The 25632-nt window shown below is 44.2% G+C and overlaps 3 protein-coding genes across 9 annotated transcripts in view; 2 read left to right on the forward strand and 1 right to left on the reverse strand.

Annotated features, from left to right (window-relative positions):
* Window positions 1–13584, forward strand: part of LOC143317284 (RLA class II histocompatibility antigen, DP alpha-1 chain-like) — a 37680-nt gene extending 24096 nt beyond the window's left edge. The window contains exons 2-5 of the mRNA XM_076725360.1: window positions 10349–10497; window positions 10626–10871; window positions 11520–11804; window positions 11901–13584. Coding sequence (XP_076581475.1) covers window positions 10422–10497; window positions 10626–10871; window positions 11520–11804; window positions 11901–12022 — 729 coding nt within the window. The 5' untranslated portion in view covers window positions 10349–10421 and the 3' untranslated portion in view covers window positions 12023–13584. The remainder of the gene's footprint in view (window positions 1–10348; window positions 10498–10625; window positions 10872–11519; window positions 11805–11900) is intronic.
* Window positions 13585–17082: 3498 nt separating this feature from the next.
* Window positions 17083–20279, forward strand: LOC143317283 (H-2 class II histocompatibility antigen, E-S beta chain-like). Its single transcript, XM_076725359.1, has 6 exons — window positions 17083–17259; window positions 17528–17800; window positions 18391–18604; window positions 18700–18767; window positions 19302–19415; window positions 19736–20279. The coding sequence occupies exons 1-6, from the start codon at window positions 17118–17120 to the stop codon at window positions 19759–19761; spliced, it is 837 nt and encodes a 278-aa protein (XP_076581474.1). The 5' UTR covers window positions 17083–17117; the 3' UTR covers window positions 19762–20279.
* A 2703-nt stretch (window positions 20280–22982) lies between these two features.
* dlg4b (discs, large homolog 4b (Drosophila)) overlaps window positions 22983–25632 on the reverse strand; it is a 28760-nt gene continuing 26110 nt past the window's right edge. For 4 of the 7 annotated variants that reach the window (XM_076725342.1, XM_076725343.1, XM_076725344.1 and 1 more), the window contains 2 exons: window positions 25311–25402; window positions 22983–24902 (listed from right to left, as the gene is read on the reverse strand). In XM_076725342.1, coding sequence (XP_076581457.1) covers window positions 24796–24902; window positions 25311–25402 — 199 coding nt within the window. In that variant the 3' untranslated portion in view covers window positions 22983–24795. The other 3 variants (XM_076725341.1, XM_076725345.1, XR_013076655.1) reach the window with 2 other exon arrangements.

The raw sequence follows: 25632 nt of genomic DNA on the forward strand, positions 1-25632 counted from the left end.
CATCAAATCATCAATATAACCTGTGCAATACACAGACACACAGGAAAAAGTGAATCATTAGTATCATTTATTAGATCATTCAGCAACTGCAAATATAGTGAGTTTGCACTTTGAATTTTGTAGTTTCTCAGGTATTTAAGTGTGTATTTTTTTTGGTTTATTTATTGTGTTGAAAGTACTGACGTGTGGTACTTTGTGTCTTTTTGTCATGTACAATATAAATGTTTGTTCTTTGAGTAAATAAAAAAAAGGAGTTCACACTTACGAATGTGGTTAGTCTTCACTGGTTTGGCTGTCTCCGTTCATGGACTTTGGAAAGCTCAGTTTGAAAAGAGGATCTCCTGATGATGTGGTCGCTTGTCCTCTATCAGTATTCTCGTTGTACTGAAGTGCATAACAACAGTAGTCCTTGCAGGACACAGTAGCCTGGACAGCTGTAACAACAGTATATTGTTATGATAACAGGGCATACTTTGGAGTAAAACATGACAGCACTGTTATAGTGTAAATTCAAGCACTAAAGGCTGCAACAGCTCACTGCTACACTTGATCAATAGCAGGTAACTGTAATGATGCACTGGCCTATATAAAAAGAGACAAGTGACATCAACCTTATCTTACATGAATAGCTATGCCAACAGCTATATACAGCGTAAAAATAAAAGAAAAAATGCTTGGAGTGTGGGCTGGGATGTAGCAGTCTCAACCATACACTCGTTTTGCCCTGGGCTTTTCTAACATACTCCAGTTTAGAAAACGTTTCCAAATGCATTATTTTCATAAATTCTTGAAGCTTAGGCCCTGCGGAGCGTCTGTGTATGTATCGCTTGACCGACCGGGTCGCTGGGTTTGCATATGGAGACCATGCTGATTGCGAACTAGAAGCTAGCGGTTAGCGTTAGCTTGTGCTATGTCGCAAAGCACTTCTTGGTTAATTCGTGTTAAACTGCAAAATGAACACAGCTTAATATTTGTGAATGCTGGCATCTCCTTCGAACATGTATTCACTCATTTGCAAGATCAGAAACGTGGTGTGATGGACCAAAAGCTACGGTGGCAGCGAGCTAACCTGTGATGGCTGGAGTCGTAGTCTCGAAGCTAGCGGTTAGCCTGACATCGTTCTCAATGGCAAAACACACACGCTACAACACGCAAGAGTTCGCGCTAATCTACTGAAGAAACACACAGCTAATTATTTGTATACTTACATGTCCCTCGTCTGCACATAATCCACGCAAAGCTGGAAGTGAGCCCTCCTTAGAGAAAGTCTCCCAGCTAATCCTGCCTCGTACTGACCGGGCTTGGCGGAACAGTCAGCCTCGAAGTGGTTAGCACACACCAGCAGGTTTTTGCCAACTGTAGCGGGGACGTTGCCTTCAGAAATTCAATTCACGCCGCTCTTCTGTCCTCTGCGGCTGGGAGCCGATGGAGCGATTCGTGCTCGTCTTTACAGCCACCAACAGAACACTGTGTGTGGCAGCTCGACATGATTCCTACCACGGTGCATTCGATAGCAACATCGCAGATCTGTGAGAAGGTAGCGTATCTGGTGGGTGGAGAGACGCCAGGGAGAGGAGTAGGGGTGGTGGCTGGTGGGTGGGAGCATGCAAATATCCGGACTTGTTACGCAACAGTACTCCCGGAACTCCAATGGCTCGGTTGGAAGGGTGCTTTCACAAATCCGTATCTTACTCAAAAAAGCACGGACGGTCTTATTTCACACTTTGTATGCGTGTGGTAGCACCACAGACACAAAATAACACCCCAAATCCCAGAAAAAGTGGGTTTTTCATAATATGGGACCTTTAACGCCTTAAAAACAGACATCAAACAGGCTACTTTTAGCTGCGTACTGTAACAGCTGGTTGTTGTCATGGAAACATTGTTGCTTCCCTGAAGTGGAGTGATATGCTGTGATAAGGCTTTTTAGAATAGTAGCTGTAGTATACGCTCATTATATCACAGTTAACAGCCAATCAGATTGCCGGATTTCACCTTTCCATTTTGTAAACACCTGTACAAACTGACGCACACCTGTACACACACCTGTACACACACCTGTACACACAAACACACACCTGTGCACACACCTGTTTTTGTTCTAATTTGCAGCTGTAGTGATGTGATCATTGTCATTAATGTGTCTTCATCATTATCATTCGTGACCTTTTGATGGTTCCTTTTTATTGTTCTGATAAAATAAATAAACAAATCTTCGTTGAATAAACTGATTGATGTCACAGATTATTTTGTGTCAAAGATGCTCAACGTGTAAAATGATCCTACGTGTAGAATAAACACAGAAAAACACTAATAGAATAAAACTAAAATGAATCAAAATCTTCGTCACTGCTGGTTGATGGTGAGATGCATGCTGGGATACTTACAGTGTCCTGATGAACCTGGAGGACAGAGACCTCTTCAGGTCTGAACTGGTCTTCATGAGACCCTGAATGTGAACAGACCTGATGATGGAGGTCAGTGTGGACTCTGGCAGACCTGCAGGGGTCAAAGGTCATGTCATGGACTCTACCAGTAGGGGGCGTCTGAGCTCCTCCTCTCTGCTCCTGTTCCACAACAACCTGCTCCTCCTGGTGACTGGTGAGTCATCAGCAGCTCAGTCTCTGATTGGCTGCTGAGGTGGAAGTGAAAGCAAAGAGTCGGGACTTTCCACAGAGCTGCTGCTGCATTCAAGTGCTGCAGGAAAACTTAGCATCCTCACATTTACTGTTACAGCTGACCCTCACTGTCAGAGGTGAATGTGTAAAGTCCTGAATTTAGTTGGACGCCTGAAGGCATCGTGTGGTCCCACTGGTTTTGGTGGTGAACAGAGAACGAGGAAGCTGGAACTCAAACGTCAAACAGGTTCTGAAAAGTTCTCACATGAATGAGAGTCAAAGTGTCTCGTGGTGGACAGTTTGCTTTCAGCGTCTTGTTTTTCTCATCAGGTTTCTAAAAACAGACAAACATAAACACATCGTGGAAAACCAAGATGGAGATGTGGAACCACGAGGTTCCTTCAGTGACGTTCCAGATGAGGTCTGGTGTTTGGTTTTCCCTCCTTTGTGAAGGTAGCTGTGCTCTTTGGTTTGTTCATGTCTGATCAGGAAATCATCTGCTGTCAGGGGACATCATCCTCCCACAATGCACCTCTCACAGGACATGAAGACGCTTCAGAAGAACCGCACTCGTCTCTTCGTCAGGTTTGATTCTAATCCAGTTCACAGAGGTCACATGACCTCTGACCTGTGACTCGGCCTCATCGTCCTTCAAAAAGGCCGCAGGACTTCCAAGTCCAGCACAGTCTGGCTCAGGATCAGGAACCGTGAGGTCACTGCGTTTGACCAGAGGAGGGGGGGTCGGGGGGTCGCAGTCAGTGGAACCAGGATCTGCAGGTTCTTATCTGAGGGGTCTGCTGAGAACTCTGAAACCAGATCACTGAGTCCACCAGAGAGAGACCGTCCTCCATCTTCATCTTCATCACTTCTTCATCTTCATCTTCATCTTCATCTCCATCATTTCTTCATCTTCATCTTCATTACTTCATCTTCATCTCATCTTCATCATTTCTTCATCTTCATCTTCATTACTTCATCTTCATCTCATCTTCATCATTTCTTCATCTTCATCACTTCTTCATCTTCATCACTTCTTCATCTTCATCTCATCTTCATCTTCATCATTTCTCCATCTTCATCACTCTTCATCTTCATCTTCACCTTCATCACTCTTCAACTTCATCACTCTTCATCTTCATCTTCATCACTCTTCATCTTCATCTTCATCACTTTTTCATCTTCATCTTCATCACTCTTCATCTTCATCACTCTTCATCTTCATCTTCATCACTCTTCATCTTCATCACTCTTCATCTTCATCACTCTTCCTCTTCATCTTCCTCCTCTCTGTGGTATAATTTTCTGATTAAAGCCAACGGCCGGGTCATCTCAGAGCAGAACACTTCTACAGAACACTGACTGACCAATTCATCAATGTACAGAACGACCCAGACCCAGCAGAATCACAGCCACAGTTCCACCTTAATCAACAACATATTCACTAATGACATTGAAACAATACTGTGATCAGATTACTAAGTTCTGACATCAGTGACCACCTGCTAGTTTTTACAGTTTATGATGGCGACTTCAAAGGAAATAAAATAAATAAAAAACTGGCATACGAACGATTGAGGACAGATGAAACTATGGATGCACTGAAGAAAAATACGGATGGCTGCGTGAGAACGCTGCTCTCGACCGAACTGCCGCAAACCCCCACATATTACAGGAGACCGACCTCAAGAGAGTTCAGCAGTATCTACCAACGTCAGGGGAGACAAACGTGGCCTCAGTGTGTCGTTAAGAAGCAAGAAAAAGGAAATTGACGTGGAAAATGCAGATGGATTAGAATCAAACCTGACAAAGAGACGAGTGCGGTTCTTCTGAAGCGTCTTCATTTCCTGTGAGAGGTGCATTGTGGGAGGATGATGTCCCCTGACTGCAGACCGAGGCTATGCTAGGTGGGCTGGTCTCGTTAGCCTCCATCACCATAAACGAAGCCACGGCTAATGCTACATCTGAGCTAGAGAACAAAATCTCTAAACAGTTCACAGACCTCCAGAGCAACATTCAAGAGGATATCAAAAAACAACTTGGCGAAATGAGATCAGATATTAGTCTGAAGATGGAGACCGTGAAGAAAGTCGAGGTGGTGTCACAGAGACTGGGGGAAGCAGAGGTGGAGACGTTCAGTACTGAAGTGAACGAAACTTTAAACCAGATGCAGAAAACTCAACTCGAACTGAAATCAAAACTAACCGAACTCGAAGGGCACGTCCTGATCTACGGTATAAAAGAAGGAACCGAGGGCACCTCAATGATTCGCTTTGTGGAGAACCTCATTCAAACCGAACTGGGTGAGGGCACCGGCCCAAATAAGATAAGATAAGATAAGATAAGATAAGATAAGATGGACTTTATTGATATATTAATCAAATGAACTTGGTATTGAACGTGCATCGTTAGGTTCCTGAAATACTCAAACAAAGAGAAGATTATTAGAAAAAAAAACATCATGATGGACGGGAATAGGATTTATTTCGACCACGACTATGCAAAGAGGAGAGAATATCTGCCAATCAAGAAAGTGCTGAAAGAGAAGCGAATCAAGTTCTGCACACCAATGACAAAAATGCGTGTTTTCCTGGACTCGGGGCCAGTTCCATATGATAACGTGGATCAAGGTGGAGACGATCTGTGAGCAAAGGGGTTCCCGATCCCACTGAGACCCGAGGGCAGACTGAGGGAAATGACACGGCGCCACTTCAGCCGGGCACAGGTGAAACATCCTCGGAGCAAAGACGGCAGAGAAAACCATCAGAGGATCCGTGACAAGCTCCGCGAATCCCGAAGGGGGACCGACACGGACGCCGAGGACTGTTAACTCACCTCGTCCCATCATAACACCAGCCTACCTGTACACTTGGTGACGTTTTCACCTTTATTTATTTTTTTCTGATCACTCCGTTATATATAATTGAGTGTTTACAGCACACATTAAAGCACACTTCAGTAAGCTGAAGTACAGTATTGAACACATTTCTTTAATGTGTGTCGGTTGTACTGAATGTCACTCTCATTATGCCTCTAATACTGTTTGGACCTGCTTCACCCACTAAATGTTTCTTTCACATGCAGTGTTCCTTTTCATAACACAGGATACTTTTTTGATATTCTTCGGCCAAGACTGTAATTTCACAGTCGGTCTGTGGTGTTTGACTGACAGCCATCCACACACACGACCTGAGGGGGCCCTCAGTTCAGAGGCTCAAACGTCCCCCTGTACAAGAGGTCCGGGGACAACCTCTTCCATGGAAGACCATTCTTTGTTCACTGATCGTTATGACTGTTCTGTTCTGGCTGTTCATGGTTCTTATTTGCGGTTCTCAGGGGAAGCGAGTGAGTGTCCAGGAGAACATTGGTCCATAACTGAGCAACAAAGAATTTAAGGTTATCACTCTAAATGTCAACGGTTTGTCGACTCCTGTCAAGAGAAGTAAAGCATTATCCAAATAAAAAGGGAAAAGGCACAAAGAAAGAACCCATCTAACAGATCAGGAGCATGAAACAATAAAGAAAATGGGTTTTAGACTCATTGTTCATCCTTTAGAGCAGGACCTAAGAGGGGCGTGGGGGGTTCATGTTGAACTCAAGGAGGGCAGGTATATTATGAGATGATAAGGTCGTGACCCTGTTGAATGTGTGTGCGCCCCCAGGCAGCAACAAAACATTTTACAGGAGAATATTTGATTTAATATCATCCAAATCTGCTGGAGCCTCGATCTGTGCAGGAGACCTCAACACAGTTTTAAGACACGACTAATCAAACAAGGAAAATCGCCCCACTGAAAGATGGATCAAACGGAGGATTCAAGACGTGGGTTTGACAGATGTGTGGAAGGATTTCCACCATCGAGAGAGACAGTTTACTTCCTGTTCAGATCGTCACACTGAATATTCAAGAACTGACTGTTTCTTTATGTATAACTCTGAGAGGCGTAGACTGAAGGAATGCCAGATAGACCAGAGATCTATCAGATCACTCCAGTGTCCATTTAAGGTCACATCTAGATACTAGACCCAAAATGACAACATGGAGATTAACTGTAAGCTTGTTAAATGGCCTTGAGTTTAAAGGGAAAATAAAGAATTAAAAACACATTTGGAAGACACTGATGATGGTTATGTGAACCGGTGATGCTGTGGGAAAGATATTGATTAATCACTGTCAGACAGGCCTAAACAGAGTTTATTAGGAAACCCAGTAGAGGCTAAACAATATGTATCCAGAGCCAGTGGGTTGAATTTTCTATAGAACTCTGGTTTGTCCTGGTGAAACAACTTAATATTCAGAAAGAAATTCAGATTTTAATGTTTCCAACCCAGATTTCAAACCAGGTAGAAACGATGGAGGCTTCACTCAATGGCCGAGAAAAGGACTCACACTGTGTCTGCGAGTCGACAATCAGGAATTCATGGACTTTGAGACCAGGTCCGATAGATACGGCCTGACTCAGCAGGACCTCTGCAGGTACCTCCAACTCCAGCACCACCTTGATAAGAATATTAAAGGACCCAAACAGGAAAATACATCAGGTATTACAAAATGTTTATCAAAGCATATAATACAAACTGTCTATAAAGATCATTGATGAACTCTATATTTAGCTGAGTTAAGAGGTCACTCAACAAACTATATTAAGGCCAAACGGGAAAAAGAATCAGGAATTGTAATTAGCTCTGAAGACTAATTAACACACAAATCACCACTACAGCCTCACCAATGTGGAGAGATTTCTCCTGGAAGAATTCTCTCTGATGTTTTTTACACCAAAGCGAAAGTGTGAACAGACAGGACTACAGCCGACATGCTGGATGTGGACGCAGTGTGGCAGATCACACACACACATTCTGCAGCTTCCCACTCTTAAATCCTTCCAGGAAGGAGTTCAAAGGGTTACCAGTGAAGTCCTGCAGTATAATTTTAATTTCAGCTGTTCAGAAAAAGACAGATACCTCCTAAAGATCTTTATGGCCGCCAGCAAAAAAGAACAAGAAGAAGAAGAAGACGGCTCAACACAGAACCTCCCACGGTTAATCAGTGGGAAGCATAATTATCGATATCCATAATTATCGATATCCAAACAATGGAGCGACTGACTCTTAGTCTCAGACTACAAAGGGACAAAGGTGACGCCCTCTGGGGAAAATGGAGCACCTATACATCAAGAGGAGGTGAATACCTGTCAACGTCTTACACACCTCACTTATGAAGAAAAATGACCATATTGTTGTGATCAGTGACGACCTACTCACAACCCCGTGATTTTCTTCTGTTTGTTCCTATGAATGTGCTCATGTGTATGTGTGCAGTTTGAATATGTTTATGAGTATTTGGTCACATGGGTGTAAGTGAGCATGTGCAAGTGGATGTTCAGGCGCAGACATGTGTGAATATACTTTTTGTCTTTCTTCTTTCTTTTATGTTGTTTCTTTGTTTCTTTGTTTCTTTGTTTCTTTGTATGGACACTCATGGTTAGGATGTGAATTATTTTATCTGCTCATGCTTTTGTTCATTGCACTGATGCTGTCCATGTTCTGTACAAAAAACCTTCAAAATAAAGTATATAAAAAAAGAACGACTTGCTAGTACGAAATTGGGATGTTGGAAAATGAGCTCGACAATGCCTATGAAACATTTTTAAGGATATTTACGTCATTATATGATAAAAATTGTCCTATTAAACAATATAGGAGAAAACATAAATACACAGATCGACCATGGATCACGAAGGGGTTTCAAAATGCCTGTAAAAAGAAAAGAAAACAAAGAACTAAAGAGGCAGAGAATAAATAAAAAATATAAAAATAGGTTAACCAATATTATAAGGGTTAGCAGAGAGAATACTACAGTGTAATATTAGATAATAACAAACACAATATTACAGAAATATGGATATATTAAATAATATCATTAAAAAACAATCAGCTGATATTGTAAATAAATGTAAACATAAAACATCCGTAACAACATTGATATGAACATTGTGAAAAGGGTCATTTTCATCTGCTGCTGTTTAAAACTGGCGACAGACACCACTTCACACCTTACAGGCCTGTTTACCACCACAGATCTCAAAAATACTAGAAAAATATTCAACAGCAGATTCCACAAATTCATAGATCAACATTGATTATTCATTCATCCGACAGGTTCAGACCAAACAGTTCAACATCTTTGACATTAAAAGAATCAACTGAGGAAACCACGAAGGCTGTAGATCATAAACAGAACGTACCTGGAATATTCATCCACCTCACAAAGCTTTGACACAATCAGTCATGACATTAATCAATAACTTTATGGGATCAGGATCGTTTTGATAGACAGGAGACAGTCTGTGAAGCTGGGAGACGACACGTCCTCATGCTTGGACATGGCGTGACGTGGTGTCCCCCAGGGGTCCATACTGGGTCCAAAACTGTTCGTCCTCTATTTAAATGACATCTGTAAAGTCTCTGAAGTATTAAAATTAGTCTCATTTGCAGAAGATACAAATATTTTTTGAGCAGGGAGGAATTTACAGGAGCTTCTGGGGATGATTACTGCAGAAATGTGTGAATTAAAGAAGTGCTTTGATTAAAACAAATTATCGTTATTATCTAAATAAAACTGAACTCATGTTATTTGGGAATTGTAAAAGGACTAATTCACTCATGCAGGTCGATGGGGTTGACATTGTGAGAGTTCATGGAAACAAATTTCTTGGTGTAATTATAGATGAAAAATAACATGGAAATCTCACATAAAACATGTCAAAACAAATCTCAGTACTAAATAAAAAAACACTTTCTGGATCACAAATCACTCCCATTCTTTGTAGTTCACTAATATTACAATATTTAATTTATAAATGTACATGACAGCCACTGTCTGTACTGCAAATACAGCCATGAGGATACTTCATAACACTGCTCACAGAGAACTCACAAATCCTCCATTCTTAAAATCAGAAACATTGAATTCACTGATCTGGTTCATTTTCAAACAGCACAAATCATCGATAGAGAACAAACAACCTTCTGCCAGGAAATACTCAAACTTCTCTGTGTTCACACAACTTTAAAAACATGTTGTATTTCTGTGTGGAACAAACTGCCGACGTCCAAACTGGAGTCAGTTCAGACAGCAGCACAGACGTGTGGCAGACAGAGGACGGCGAGGAGCGCTGTGACAAACATACTGTTTGTTTGACTGGTTATTTGTTTATTTTCCTGTTGTTGGCACAGACAAATATGTTTATCCATTGTGTTTGTGAGGATGTGATCACACAAACAAACAAACAAACACACACACAGGAAGTGGACACATGAATTACTAAGTGGTGAAGGAGAAGGATGAAAAAAGTTTTTACTTCATTTTCAAACTCATTAATATCGTTTCACTTGTTTTTGATTTTGCTGTTTTGTAAAGTTTTTACATGTTCGACATAAAGCCTTCATTCATTCATTCATTCATTCATTCATTCGTTCATTCATTCATTCATTCATTCATTCATTCGTTCATTCGTTCATTCATTCATTCATTCGTTCATTCAAGACAGTATTGATTATTGATCGGTTGATCTCAGCTGTCTGTGTCTTAAAGTTCATGTGTGAGCAGCAGCAGCCTGTGTCTACCCGGACACTGATGACATCACCTCATCTCTGCTCTGTGATTGGCTGTTCTGTGTGTAAGAGCTCAGCTGCTGCTGGAGTTTCTGTCAGTCCTCCTCAGACGGGTTCAGGTCTACAGAGTCTCAGACGGGTTCAGGTCTTCAGAGTCTCAGACAGGTTCAGGTCTACAGAGAGCTGCTGCTGATGAAGATGAAGATGACGATGATGAAGATGATGCTGGTCCTGGTGGTCTCCTGTGTCCTCTGTGTCTCAGCTGACTGTAAGTTTCTGTCTCATAATTCATATCAAACACAGTAAACAGACACACACACACACACACACACACACACACACACACACACACACACACACAGTCAGTCCTTCATCAGTTTCTGTCTCTGTTTTCAGCTCTTCATGAGGACCTTTCTATCCTTGGCTGTTCTGACTCTGATGGAGAGGACATGTACGCTCTGGAAGGTGAAGAGGTTTGGGTCGCAGACTTCATCAATAAGAGAGGAGAGGAGCCTCAGCCCAACTTCATGGGTCATATCTCCTATCCAGGAGCTTATGAAACTGCTGTGGCTGATCAACAGACCTGCAAACAGAACCTGAAGAATTCACGTAAAAACAACAAGAACGTTCCTGTGGAACAAGGTGAAGACAAACATCTGATCCTCATTTCTTTAGATGGTTTATGTTCAAACTTTCAAACTGAATTTCAGGAACTTGTTTGATTTGTATTCAGAACAGTTATTTTATTTTTAATTCTTCATTTTGTTTAGTTAAAATGTCATCGTGTGTTTGTTCCTCTTCGTTTGTTGAAGTCTAATCAAACGTCGTGTTTTTCTGCGGCTCTGTGAACACGCGTGTTGTGTTCTCTGTCTATGAGACCAGAGTCTGCAGCCGTGTTAGCCGCTCTGTTTGGACCCACACACAGCGCTGCTTCAGACACAGAAGGGCCTCATTGGTCAGAAAAATGTGCTCTTTCTTACATTGGTGCTTATTCTTCAGTCGCTGTGAGGTTGCCAGGCAACCAGTGGAAACTCCAGGAAGTCACATCTCCTCAAAAATAGTTTCTGAAGTCATGGCGCTTCATCTACGGTGAAACAGCCACCAGTGTGTGAGGGAGACGCTGCGGCGTTTACTGTTAATCAGTGAGTCTGTGCAGAGCTGCTCGTGGCTTCTGCTGCCTTTGGACAGAGAAAGGCTGTTTCCACTGATGATCAGGATGGAACCCATGAAGGGACTGAAATGGTCGTTTCCATGAATGCATCATTGTGTTGTACTCTTGATCCTGGACAGATCCTCCCTCCAGCCCGATGATCTACCCCAGAGACAACGTGGAGCTGGGACAGAAGAACACCCTCATCTGTCATGTGACTGGTTTCTATCCTGCTCCTGTGAAGGTCCACTGGACAAAGAACGGACAGAAAGTGACCGAAGGAACCAGCATCAATGTTCCCTACCCCAACAAAGACGGTTCCTTCCACCAGGTGTCCAGACTGGACTTCACCCCACAGCTGGGAGACATGTACAGCTGCACAGTGGAACATGTGGCCCTGGACCAACCACTGACCAGAATCTGGGGTGAGAAAACTTTATTTAAAGTGACACAAACTGCAGACAAACACCTGAATTAACAGACGAGGGTCAGTGATGTTTGTTCCTGTGTTCTGTCTCCAGACGTGGACGTGCAGCAGCCCAGTATTGGACCTGCGGTGTTTTGTGGTCTCGGTCTGACTGTTGGTCTGCTCGGTGTGGCTGCTGGAACCTTCTTCCTCATCAAAGGAAACGAGTGCAGCTGATTGGTCGGGGCTGTTCGAGTTCTTTTATTTCTTTTCATTACAATGAAAATCTCTTTTTTATGTCATAATTTTCATTGAATATCAAGATATCTGCATTTTATATGTTTATGTTTCTCATTAACTCTGCATACCAAGTTATTCTGCATCAGTGTGTCACTTAATCTTCCTATTATTTAAAATCAGTGTGTCTCATGAAGACATGAAACTGCTCTGGTGATGAGAAATAATTGGTACATTGATCAAAGTAGCTTCAAGCCTCAGACTTCACAGTCATGCTAGCAGCTCTTTGAGGCTGTACAGCAGTGCTCATGCTGTATGCTAGCATCAACATGCTCACAATGACAATGCTAACATGCTAATGTTTAGCACGTTCGTCATCTTAGTTCACCTCCCTGACCTCAGTGCTGCGCCCAAATGAAAGCATCATAATTATAATTATACTGATTAATAATCATCAGTCTGACTGAGGCAGAGACTGTTGTGTTGAGGTTTCACTCTGTTAGACTGGGCCTCTTTTCTCTCTGAGCAGTGTGGATGTTGAACTGAACACCAACAAGCCAACAGGCCTCCAGTCCTGTAAACAACACCAACACAGTGTAACTGGATGCTAAAATCACCTCAGCACACTCCGACTGATGATCCTAATGCAGTGAGTAAAACGCTGACTGACCACGTTGATTATGAAGAGAGTGCTCGTCGAGACGGAAGAAAAATGAACTGAGAAAAGAAAGAAAGAAGGAAAACGTTCCTGGGCAACAAGAACGCTGGGGAACAGGAAAAGACACATTAGGGCTAGAACAGGTCTGTAGGAACGTAACAGTCACATGTACAACGAATCAGCCTGACATTAAAGATTAGAAGTGGAGGATGATGGGAGAATCATAAAACCCACCTGGTGCTCAGTCACAGTGTGTTCAAGTTTATGGCTGTTTTACTAACAGACTGGCTCTATGATCAATACTAATCAATAAGCATTAGGTCCTGTGCAGTGTCACCATGAGTCCCAGTTAAACAGCTGTCAGTCTGACACACTCTCAGTTTGAACAGAATCTGTGGTTTGTTGTTTTCTTAATCATAAAATCTCTGCGTCAGTCCTTTGACACACACATCACAGGTGTTCACAGGTGTAACGCTGAACATCATGTGTGCTTTTTTATTGTTGCACAGCAGGTTTTTCATGAAGCTGCAGGCGCTGAGAGCTGTTTTTAATGCAGTGTGCTTCTTATTTTGATTTGAGTCACCACGTTAGTAAAACTCTTCGAGGAGCAGCAGTGTGGGACCGTCGTCAGCTCTGCAGGTGTGGTGATTTGGTATGTAGTAATGAGAAAATAAGTCCTAATAACATGAAAATATCTTGTTAAAAAGTGAAAAATGACGTTTCACCATATCCCTTTGTCATGGTGACTCTGTATGACCTCTGTTTTCTCAGCTTACTCTGAGTCTGTAACATGATCGAACTTTGATGCTTTAATGTCATGAAGAATAAATAATTTCTTGAACTGTTGCTGAAAATGAAATATTTCTCTTGTAAGAAAAGTCACAAATAAAGATTAAAGTGATGAGTCTTCCTGTAAGTTCTGTTCAGTCTGAACTCGTCACACAGACCAAACACACTGAGGATTTTGTTCATGAGCACATTAAAACTTCTGATGCAGGTTTCTGGTGGAGCTGATAAGGTAAACACTAAAACAAGTGTACAAGCTACAGCAGGTGAACGAAAAGGCCTAAAGAAGAACACAGTCTCAATGAAAGGACCACGAGGAAGAGGAAGAGGAAGAGGAAGAACACGACCAGGTCAGAATACACAGGGCAAAAGAAGGAGCTGAAGAAAGGGTGATATCAGTGATTACTTGGGTGGGAGATTTGCTAATGAAGGGATGAAGGGATGAGGGTTGAGGGATGAAGGGAGAGATCCAGGCCATGGATGGATGGAGTGTAACAGTGGACCAGTGTGAGCTGCTGGCTTAGAGATGGGATTGAGGCTCAGGGTGGGGCGGCCACGTCTTCAAATGTTCTCGGATTTTAAGTTAAAGCCCCAAACAAACTTCGAGAGTGAAGCTGTTCGTGGGTGATTCTGATGTCTGACCGATCCTGGTGGATGTACACGAGGAAGGGAGGGGAGAGCAATGGCCGAGAATCTGATGACGTGGTCACGGATGACCTGTCAGTAAGCAGTAGAGGCGGCACGTGTGTCGATGTGGAGCGTGGTTCGGCCTTATGGAGACCTTTGATTAACAAGTGGACACAAGAATAGGACAAGGGGGGACATGGTGCCCCATGGGTGATTTTTGGGAGAACTTAATTTCACTGATGTAGATTTGTAGAGAAAGTTTTAGTCTTGAGAATGAACTGGAGGAAGGTCACAGTCACAGCTTCTATATGAATACTGTCAGGATCCACTAACCTGCTCGTCCTGGTGTCTTCCTGTCCCCTTTTCCCTGGTGTTACCTGTCTGTCTGTCTGTCTGTCTGCCTGTCTGTCTGTCCGTCTGTCTCTTCGTCTGTCTGTCTGTCTGTCTGTCTGTCTGTCTGTCTGTCCGTCTGTCTCTTCGTCTGTCTGTCTGTCTGTCTGTCTAGGCTGGGTGTGTGCACACGTGTCCTCGTGTGTTATAGCGTCTAAGTTGGATTTTGTTGTTTTGGACTCTCACATGCTTTCTTCTTTCTGTGCTGACCAGCAGCGTCCTGTCTGCCTCTCCAGTCAGTTTATTATCCACTCCTGTGACCGCGTTTTGTTTATTCTTCATAAAATAAAATCTTTGTTTTTCTGCATCCTGAGTCTGATCTGTCCTGTTGAGTCCAGTTACAATTATTGGCTGTGAGCCTAACAAATACATATATGCATATACGTGTAAAGAAGAATTCAGTTCAATTCAATTCAATATTCCTTTATTCATCCCGCCAGGGGAAATTCCAAATTACAACAGCATCAATAAAGTGGATAGAGTAGTGTAACAAGTGCAAAATTAAACACGTATACAAGTATATACAAAAGAGTGGGATAAAAATAAATAAATAAATAAATAAACGTCATCTTAAGAAATTGTAGATAGTATTTACAGACTGTATGTACATGTTTTATTGCACTGATTACTTGGAGTAGTTTTTGTTGTACAGTCTGACAGCTGCAGGGAGGAATGACCTGCGATTCTGCTCCTTCACACACTTTGGACGTAGCATCCTGTCACTGATGGAGCTCCTCAGTGCAGTGAGTGTGTTTTGGAGGGGGTGGGAGTCATTGTCTGTCATGGAGGACTTTTGCATCGAGTTTGCATCAGCTTCAGCTCAACATGCAAACTCCACACAGAAAGGCCCATTTTCCTCGAGCAGCAGACACTGAAGGCGTGATGGAGGACACGCCCCCAGCGCCCCCAGCGGGAATCGAACCCGGACCTTCTAGCTGTGAGCTGTGACAGTGTTTCCACCGTGTAACCCAATCATACTCTGCCTCTTTGTAATCAGGTGACGCTGGATAACTTTCAGACAGAAAACATAGAAAACATTAAATAAATCAAAGAGAAAACAAACACACTGTTACGGTACGTGAGTCAAAAACACGGCCAGCCCGGATGCAGAGACAGGTTGAACACAGTTTATTGAACTCACAAAGTACAAAGCAAAAAACAACGAAAATCTCCACTACGTGGGAAAAAGGCAAGGCAGGCTCAAAACAGGAACTGAGGATCTCAAAACTATCGAAGGCAAAAACAAAGTCACCACTGCGGGGAATACTAGAAAAATATAAGAAACCAAAAATCACCTGGACAGGGAAAAACGGCTCGAAATAGAAAAAGTAACAAAACACTCGAAAACACACTGGAGCTGGAAGCAAGGAAGGAGGCAAGGCAAAACAGTGTGGCGAGGCAGCTGTGCGCAGAGCTAGGAAATCTTCCGGCACTGAGCAGGTGGATGAGCTGGCTGAAGTAGGCCGCGGCTGATCACCTGATGCTGCTCAGGTGTGTCTCCTGGATAGGGCACGGAGATCGGCCCCGCCTCCTTCCACACTCCAGTGCTGCAGAGTAGGAGAGTGAGAGGAGAAAGGGAGAACAGAGAGGAGGAGGGGGGGGAATACCGGCAGGAGACAAAAACATGCACAGAAATCGAGACCACAACACACACATTAATATACATAAAATAACCTGTCAGTAACCCAAACACACACATAAAATACAGTTTTTAACCTCTGTCCTATCGCTACCACACACACACACACACACACACACACACACACACACACACAAAAGAGAAGAAATGACTGAGGTGACTGTGTGAACTGCTGCTATGTGATTCCAAAAAAGGGAAAATGTAAGAAAAATAAATCTTATGAAACCACAACAGGAAACAGGAAGCAGAGGACAACAAGAACAAGTCAGTTTTCCTGCTCGCCAAACAAAGATGAGCTTGTTCCTGATGCCGACTGACATGACGCTCAGGTCAGGTGACAAACACCGTTTCCTCTGCTTGGAATGGCTCAGCTTGACTTTTTGGTTTTCTGTTGTCAGATTTGATGGATACCTGATTCTGTTTTGTAACTCAGTCGAGGTTCAAAGCGAGCTGAGCCGATGCTTAAAGAGTGGAAACACTGCAGAGCTCTGATGATGATGATGATGATGATGATGATGATGATGATGATCAGCTAAGAATCCCACCTTCATGCCACCATGCAGTGGAAACACAGTGAGGGTCCACAGACGGAGGAGATCAGAGTGGATGGAAGGATCAACAACAAATGAGACTTTGAACTCTGGAGGCTGCTGTTCACTTCCTGTTCCCTCCAACCGCCAATCACCACCACACCATCGCCACGAACATTATCCACTGAGTTATTATTGTATATCACCTCTGAATATGTTCAATATAACCTCTGTGTTACTCAGAAGGTACAAACAAACCAGCACACTGACTTCCCATCAGTGATGATTTGACTAACAGCGACGGTGAAAACTTTCAAAAAGCATGAAGACGAGATTCTTCAGGTTTTCAGTCCAGTCAAACACTCAGTGATCATGAATCTATTTATGTAACGACTGAAGTTCATCAAACTACAGAGCTGCTCCAGCAGCAGACTCTCTGCTGAGTCGTCTGCCTGGTAACAGGTGATGATCCGGTCATGTGACCATGTCCTCTGCTTTTTAGAGCAGCTCTCAGTCAGACTGTGTCAGTGTTTGAGACGTGAACAGAAGATCATGGCTTCATCCTTCCTCAGCCTCTGCCTCCTCTTCATCAGCCTCTACACAGCAGGTACGATCAATACACTCATCAATACACTCATCACTCATCAATACACTCATCAATACACTGATCACTCATCAATACACTGATCACTCATCAATACTCTGATCAATACACTGATCACTGATCAATACACTGATCACTAATCAATACTCTGATCAATACACTGATCACTCATCAATACTCTGATCAATACACTGATCACTCATCAATACTCTGCACACTGAGGGTCAAACATGAACTCTGTGATTCACAAACTGATTCTGTGTTTTTTCAGATGGATTTGAGGAATTTGCGACGGCCCGCTGTCTGTTTAACTCCACTGATCTGAAGGACATCGAGTACATCTACTCTTACTATTACAACAAGCTGGAGTACATCAGGTTCAGCAGCAGTGTGGGGGAGTATGTCGGATACACTGACTATGGTATGAAGAACGCAGAGCGCTTCAACAAAGATCCTTCAATACTGAGCACGATGAGAGCTGAGAAGGAGAGGTTCTGCCAACACAACATTGGGAACTGGTACCAGAATGTTCTGACTAAGTCAGGTGAGTTTGTGCTCTGTAACATTCATCAGTAACATCATCCTGTTATTGATGAACGTATCACAGAGTTTTGTTTCAGATTCATGAAAAGCAGTTTTTGGTTTCATCGTTTGTGTTTGGAGAGAAATTCTTTCACTTTTACTTGGTTATTGTCAGTTTCTTTCATTTTGGAGGAAACAGATCTTCAGTCAGTCTGACGACGTGTTAAAGGTTCAGTTCAATCACACTTTACACATTCGTCCAGTCGCCACAGGGGAACCTGACCGTGCAGGCAACACACACACACACACACACACACACACACACACACACACACACACACACACACACACACATGCACACACACACACACACACACACACACACACACACACACACACATGCACACACACACACACACACACACACATGCACACACACACACACACACACACATGCACACACACACACACACACACACACACAGTTCTTGTTAGCAGAATACATTCAGTGTTGCTTTGAGTCTGAAAATGAAATTTGACAATAAGAAACAGAAAAAATGATAATGAATTATTAATTATGACATCATGACAATAAGACTGTCTGTGTTCCAGTTGAGCCCTACGTCGTTTTGCACTCTGTGACGCCCCCTGCTGGTAAACATCCGGCCATGTTGGTCTGCAGCGTCTTCGGCTTCTACCCCAAACAGATCAGAGTGAGCTGGCTCAGAGACGGACACAAAGTCACCTCTGATGTCACCTCCACTGACGAGCTGGCGGACGCTGATTGGTTCTACCAGATCCACTCTCACCTGGAGTACACGCCCAGGTGGGTCCAGGTCCAGGTCCAGGTCCAGTAGGGTCCAGGTCCAGTTTCTCAGTAGTGTGACAGGAACTCTGATGTGTTGGTTTGTGTTGAAGCAGGTCTGGAGAGAAGATCTCCTGTGTGGTGGAGCACGCCAGCCTGAGAGAACCTCTGGTTACTGACTGGGGTAAATACCTGTCTGTCTGCTCACCTGTTCACCTGTCTGTCTGCTCACCTGTCTGTCTGCTCACCTGTTCACCTGTCTGTCTGCTCACCTGTCTGTCTGCTCACCTGTCTACCTGTCTGTCTGCACACCTGTCTACCTGTCTGTCTGCTCACCTGTTCACCTGTCTGTCTGGACACCTGTTCACCTGTCTGTCTGCTCACCTGTCTACCTGTCTGTCTGCTCACCTGTCTACCTGTCTGTCTGCACACCTGTCTACCTGTCTGTCTGGACACCTGTTCACCTGTCTGTCTGCTCACCTGTCTACCTGTCTGTCTGCTCACCTGTCTACCTGTCTGTCTGCACACCTGTCTACCTGTCTGTCTGCTCACCTGTTCACCTGTCTGTCTACTCACCTGTCTATCTGTCTGTCTGCTCACCTGTTCACCCGTCTGTCTACCTGTCTGCTCACCTGTCTGCCTCTCTACCTGTCTGCTCACCTGTCTGCCTCTCTACCTGTCTGCTCACCTGTCTGCCTCTCTACCTGTCTGTCCTCAGACCCGTCCATGCCTGAGTCAGAGAGGAACAAGATCGCCATCGGAGCCTCAGGACTGATCCTGGGTCTGATCTTATCTCTGGCTGGATTCATCTACTACAAGAGGAAGGCCCGAGGTCAGACCAGTGAACACAGTCCAAGACCAGTTTGGACCAGTCTGGATCAGATAAAGATTTGATCACTGTCAAACCAGTTTAGATCAATTTTAGACCAGTTTTTAGAACCGCTGTAGATCAGTTTTGGACAGTTCCAGACTTTGGTCTGGTTTTCACCAGCTTGTGAACCAGTTTCAGTGTTTGGACCAGTTTCAGAGTAGATTGTTGTCCAGACATTGAGACCAGAAGCCTGGTCCGATGTCAGACCAGTTTAGACCAGTTCAAACGATGTGGGATCTGTATTTGTCGGTGACCCTGTCCTCATGTCTTCTTTCACCCAGGAAGGATTCTGGTTCCCTCTAACTGATCCTGGACCTGGTCCTGGACCTGGTTCTGTGGCTGTTGGTCAGATGGAAGAGAAAACAGCTGCTGCTTGAACCTGCTTCATGTGTTTTCAGCTCAGCAGACTTTGAGTGCTGCCACCTGCTGGAGCGGCTGAAGTCCTGATCCTCTGATGATCTGTGCTCTGATGCTCAGCTGGTCTAAAGCCTGATCCAGGACTGTCCTGTCACTGTCCTGTGCTCTGCTTCAACATGTTTGAACCGTCTGAGGACAGTAAAGGTCCCTCTGTGCTATTTACTCTGACAGTCCTGGATCAGGTTTAGTCTGGACTCTGGATCTGGACTCTGCTTCTTCTTCTTGTCCTGCTTTACTGTGTGGAATCAATATTTTTCAGCCACTAACTGACTCGATAACTCTGCTCATGGAATCAAATATAATCCTCTGCTTTGAACGATTTGGGGCTTGTAGGTTTCTGATTGTTGGATTTATATATTTTTACTGAAGTGAAACATTTTCAAACCTCAATAAACCTTCAGAAAACTCTGTGAGACTCTGGATTTATTGATCAGACGTTCATAAACAGGATGTGATCACATGAACCTTCATCAGAAGCTCCATCGTTCACTTCAACTCTGATCATTTCACGTCTCTGAAGCTCGATTTTTCTGTCTGAAAGACGTTTCTGAATCATAAAACACTGTGAGCTCGATTCTGCAGCTCATCGTTCTCTCAGTTCGACGTGAATTTAACCAGTTTCTGAAGGTTAAACTGCACTTTTAACGTCAGGAGCAACAAGATGTTTGAGCTTCAGCAGAAACAGAGGAACTACATTCAGTCACCGTTTATCAAATCTAATTAAAAAGAAACATTAAAGACGATCAATGAACCACGAACGTCTCATTTCATGTAAAGTGAGTTTCTCTCATTATAAACTACAACATGTTCAAACAGTGAAAACAAAGAGCAGCGTGTCCAAAGGTTCCAAATCAATCAAACCTCGTTGAACACGGTGAAAATGTTCCTCTCTGCTCTGACGTGCTATGAAAACAAATTCAGTTATGATGTGCTATAAATTTAGTAACTGGCTGCAGCGAGTTAACGCTCCACAGACAGGCTGCGACGTTAAGTTACTGCAGCGTCACAGTTTCTGCTTGAACACTACGGACATGCTCAGACCAAAGTAACAGAACTTGAAGTTTCTGTTACTTTACCTTCAGCACAGTGTTGTTAGGTCGTGCCTGTCTTCCTCCTCGCCCTGTTTTTCTGTGTTCCCCGCCCTCTTCTGGTCTTGTCCTGTCTCCCCTGTTCGTCTAGATTTGTGTATGGGCTCACCTGCCGGCGACCTGAGCCGGCCCTGCCTCCGCCACACCTGCAAGTCATCAGTCATCACTCAACTACTTCACCTGCCTGCGTATAAGTCCGGCACAGTTCTCCAGTATTCGTGGAATCGTCTGCTGGTCTAACTGGTATTCTACCAGTTACTCTTTGTGATTTCGTGCCTATGCTGATTTGGACTCTCTGCTCTCCCCGTCAGAATCCCGTCCTGTTGGCGAGCCCTCAGCCCAGCCCCGTCTTGCCTGTGAAAGAAAAGGAGTTTTTGTTCCTGACCGGCTCGGCGCACTGTTAGCACGGAGCACTGCTTGTTAATAAAAAGTGTTTTTTCAGTTGTCCACCGTCCTCCTGAGTCTCTCCCTGAGCCCATCACTGTGGGTTACTCGTTCTGCTTGAGCACAAGTGGAACCAGACCCTGAACAAAGTGCTGCTTTCACTTTAGTCTCACTCCTGTCACACACCTGCTCCTGCACACCACACACTACTTCATACAGACACTTCATTCATAAATGTGTCACCATGGTTACAGCCCTGTAGGATCACTTCTGCTGCATTCATGTCAGGTGGGAATACAGTAACAAGTAGACGAGTGACACCGTTTTTATGTATTCTGTCTTGTTTAAAGCAGTTACGGTGCTGTTTTTTGAATTTCTACAAACTTTATTTAAAGGAATAGTTTGCTGTTTTTTTGAAATATGCATTTTCATTTTCTTGTCAAAAGGGTTACCAGTGGAAAACTGGAAAAAACACAGTGGGTAATTGGAAATACTCAGACACACACCTTAAAATACTTACTTAGAAAACTGAACACTAATCAGCCACAAATAGGCTTCAGCTCAGCAACAGCTGGCTAACGCTCCTTTAGCAACAAGAAGTGGTCGTTCTGTGAAACACACAGTACAGTATAGTACGTAATACTGCACCATTGAGATGTTACAGTACTGTGAACTGTATACGGTGCAGTACTGTAAATAAAGTCCTGTGAAACATGCAGTGATTATATTGAGAAGTTTCAGTACTGTGTGTGGTATATACAGTAAAGTACAGTAGAGTACAGTATATACAGTACTGTGAAAAAGAACCAAACAATCAGAATTGGTGGTTTCATTGTCCTACAGAATGCTGAAGACCTTCTGGTTGGTGGACACAAAGTCTGTTCAGCCAACAGCAGGAACTCACCATCGCAGAAACTGTCAGAGCAAACAGCAGCTGAACAAACACCTGCAGACAGGAAGTACTCAACAAATCCAGTGAGCGTCATTCGAGTAAGGCTTGTTTTTCTTTCCTGTTCTCTGTACTGCATGTACTGTACTGTACTGTACTGCATGTACTGTACTGCACTGTATAGTACTGTGATGCACAGTACTGAGCCGATGTCATTTGTAACCTTACAGTAATTCTATTGCAGCACTTTCATTTGTTGGAGAAAAACAGAAACTGTGTCACAAACAGTTTCACTGAGCTTCACTGGATGAATAAACCAGTGAAGATGAAAACTGCAGTGTTTTATAGAAAGTACACAGTGTGGCTCTGATCTGAGAGCGTGTTCGTACGATGGAGGTGTGTATCCTGTTGTCAGAGTCATTTTGACAAAGGACTGTTGGTTTTGATCGCAGAGTTTCACTTTGGCACAGATGTGATCAGCTGTTTGAGGTTAAACTGGAAGGTCTCGTGTTCTCAGAGTCAGAAACGAGCTGAAACGTGTTTCCACTGGAGCTTCAGTCAAAGCAGTTTGGAGGTTTGGCAGAACGTGTTCTTCTGTTCCCCACAGACAAAACCACGTTCTGGAAGAACGTTCACCTCCAGCGCTGCTGTGGACGCCGGTCTGGACTGAAGGCCTTCCTCCTCCTCCTCCTCCTCCTCCTCCTCCTCCTTCTCCTCCATCCAGGCACACTGACATCAAGACGACTCAGGTTCAGCTTTTATAAGGAATTTATTTCAATATTTCAATAATTTCATGTAGAACTAATTCTTTCTTTGTACAACGAGCTGCGACGCCGCGCCTCCTCTGAGCCACCATACATATTCACGTCTGATTTATAGCTTTTACAAAGTGGAACGTCTGTCAGTGCTCAGAAAGAAAGGACGACCTCAGGTGACCCCTCTGTGTGTGTGTGTGTGTGTGTGTGTGTGTGTGAGAGATGATATTACATCATCAATAATTCTGATTATTTTCATTGTAATCATTATTCACATGACCCTGATATTCAGTCTCAAAAACCCACTGGAACCATCAGGAACCAGTTTGGGGGCAGCAGCGGCCATGTTGGATCCACCATCAGTCCCCGTTGCCATGGTGACACACCGCCACTGTCACAGATGATGTCACAGGTGAAAGGCAGCATTTCCTTCCTCCAGGAAACATGTTGTGCATCTCCCAAAGCACTCTGGGACATGTGAGGGGGTGTGGCCAAAGGTGACTGTGCCCCTCCCCCACATCGTCCAGGTAAGTGGTGTGAGTCTGAGGCTTTAGCTCCGCCCCCAGCTGACGTCCTCTCTGGTCCTGTTCAGCGCCATGAATCATGGGTACTGTAGTCCAGAATCCAGCAGGACTCTGGGTAGCACAGACCCCCAGGCCGGGCTTGTGGTTAGAAGATGGGACTTGTGGGTAATGTAGTCCTTCTGTGTCGTAGATTGAGGCTCGTTGGAGATGAGCGAGGAATCGGCCGCCGCTGATGCCGATGATCAAGCCCCGCCTGGCTGAGCCTGATCAATGAGCTGATTGGCTGTGGACTGCTGGCCTCACGTCGTGCAGCGAAGGTTGATGATGGTAATAATCAAAGTTATCAAGGCACAGGTACGCCACAGCCATCAGGTGGGCCGCCTGCAGGTGGACCCAACAGGAAGTAAAGGTCTCTGCCACTTCCTGTAAAGTCTGTGACGGCTTGACCGCCGACTTGACTGCAGCTTCCCGTCCTGCCGCCGCCGCCTGACCTCGCCCACTTCCAGGGCGGGCGCAGTTCATCTCCAATGAGCCTGATTGGAGGCAGTGTGATCCTTCATTGGAGCTGGGAACTGTGGGTAATGTAGTCCTCAGCCTTTTGCTGAAAAATGGAAGAGTTCAGTTTCTGTTTCACCTCGAGAGAAACAGTGATCGCAAAAAACTCACCGACAGTCCGCCGCAACAGGAGGGTGCTGTAGTCCACAGGAGGAGGACTGTGGGTGTTGTAGTCCACAGGAGGAGGACTGTGGGTGTTGTAGTCCACATGAGGAGGACTGTGGGTGTTGTAGTCCACATGAGGAGGACTGTGGGTGTTGTAGTCCACAGGAGGAGGACTGTGGGTGTTGTAGTCCAGTGTTTGATACTTTAAGCCCTGAATAGACTGTGTGTTTGAGCCCCATCGTTTTATTTACAGTCACACAAGTCTTTATGTACACTACACACACACACACACACACACACACAGACACAAACACACACATGCACACACACACACACACACACACACACACACACACACACACCATTTTCACATAAATAATGAATAAATAAATAGATAATCAATAAATAAATAGGATAATATAAATAGTGAACTACAGGATTATTGAATCGACACATAATCAATAAATGAATCTTCTGTCTCTGTTTCGGTCCACGTCTACGTCCGTCCAACCATCGTAGAAACTAAACAAAAAGACAAACTGCTCTCCGTCAGGTCGGAGCAGGAGGAGGTGGGGACTGTTGGGGGTTTCCATGGAGACTGTGTCCGTGGTTGCACACGGCCAATCAGAGTCTGTCGCAGGCAGGAACCCAGATGTATGGACCACTCTGCTCCTCGATGACGGCTTTGACCAGGTGGTACACCTCCTCGAAGCTGTCGCCCTGCACGATGGCTGCACACACACACACACACACACACACACACACACACACAAATACACACATATACACACAAATACACACACACACACACAAAAACACACACACACACACACACACACACACAAAAACACACACACACACACACAAACACACACACACACACACACAGACAAATACACACACACACACACACATATACACAAACACACACACACACACACGCGCGCACACACACACGCGCGCACACACACACACTCACACACACACACACACATATACACAAACACACACACACACACGCGCGCGCACACACACACACTCACAAACACACACACACACACACACACACACACACACACACACACAGTTACCATCAGACTTAATGAACCTCCACAGTTTCCTCCAATCAGTGTCTTTACCTGTGAAACACTCGAGGAAGTCTTGTTCCAGTTTGAGGGCTCGATCCAGAGCTTTCCTCGCCTGGTCCTCCGACAGACGCTTGTTCAGATCCCTGTGCACACACACGCACACACATACACACACATACACACACACACACACACACACACACACACACACACACACAGACACACACACACACACACAGACAAACTTCTATATTTATCCTGATACTAAAAATGTCCTAAATAAGACCTCGCAATTAACTGGTCTACATCTGCTCTAATGTGACCTCAGTGGTGACCTCAGTGGTGACCTCAGTGATGACCTCAGTGATGACCT

Source organism: Chaetodon auriga, chromosome 24 (genome assembly GCF_051107435.1).
Source record: "Chaetodon auriga isolate fChaAug3 chromosome 24, fChaAug3.hap1, whole genome shotgun sequence".
Lineage (NCBI taxonomy): Eukaryota > Metazoa > Chordata > Actinopteri > Chaetodontiformes > Chaetodontidae > Chaetodon > Chaetodon auriga.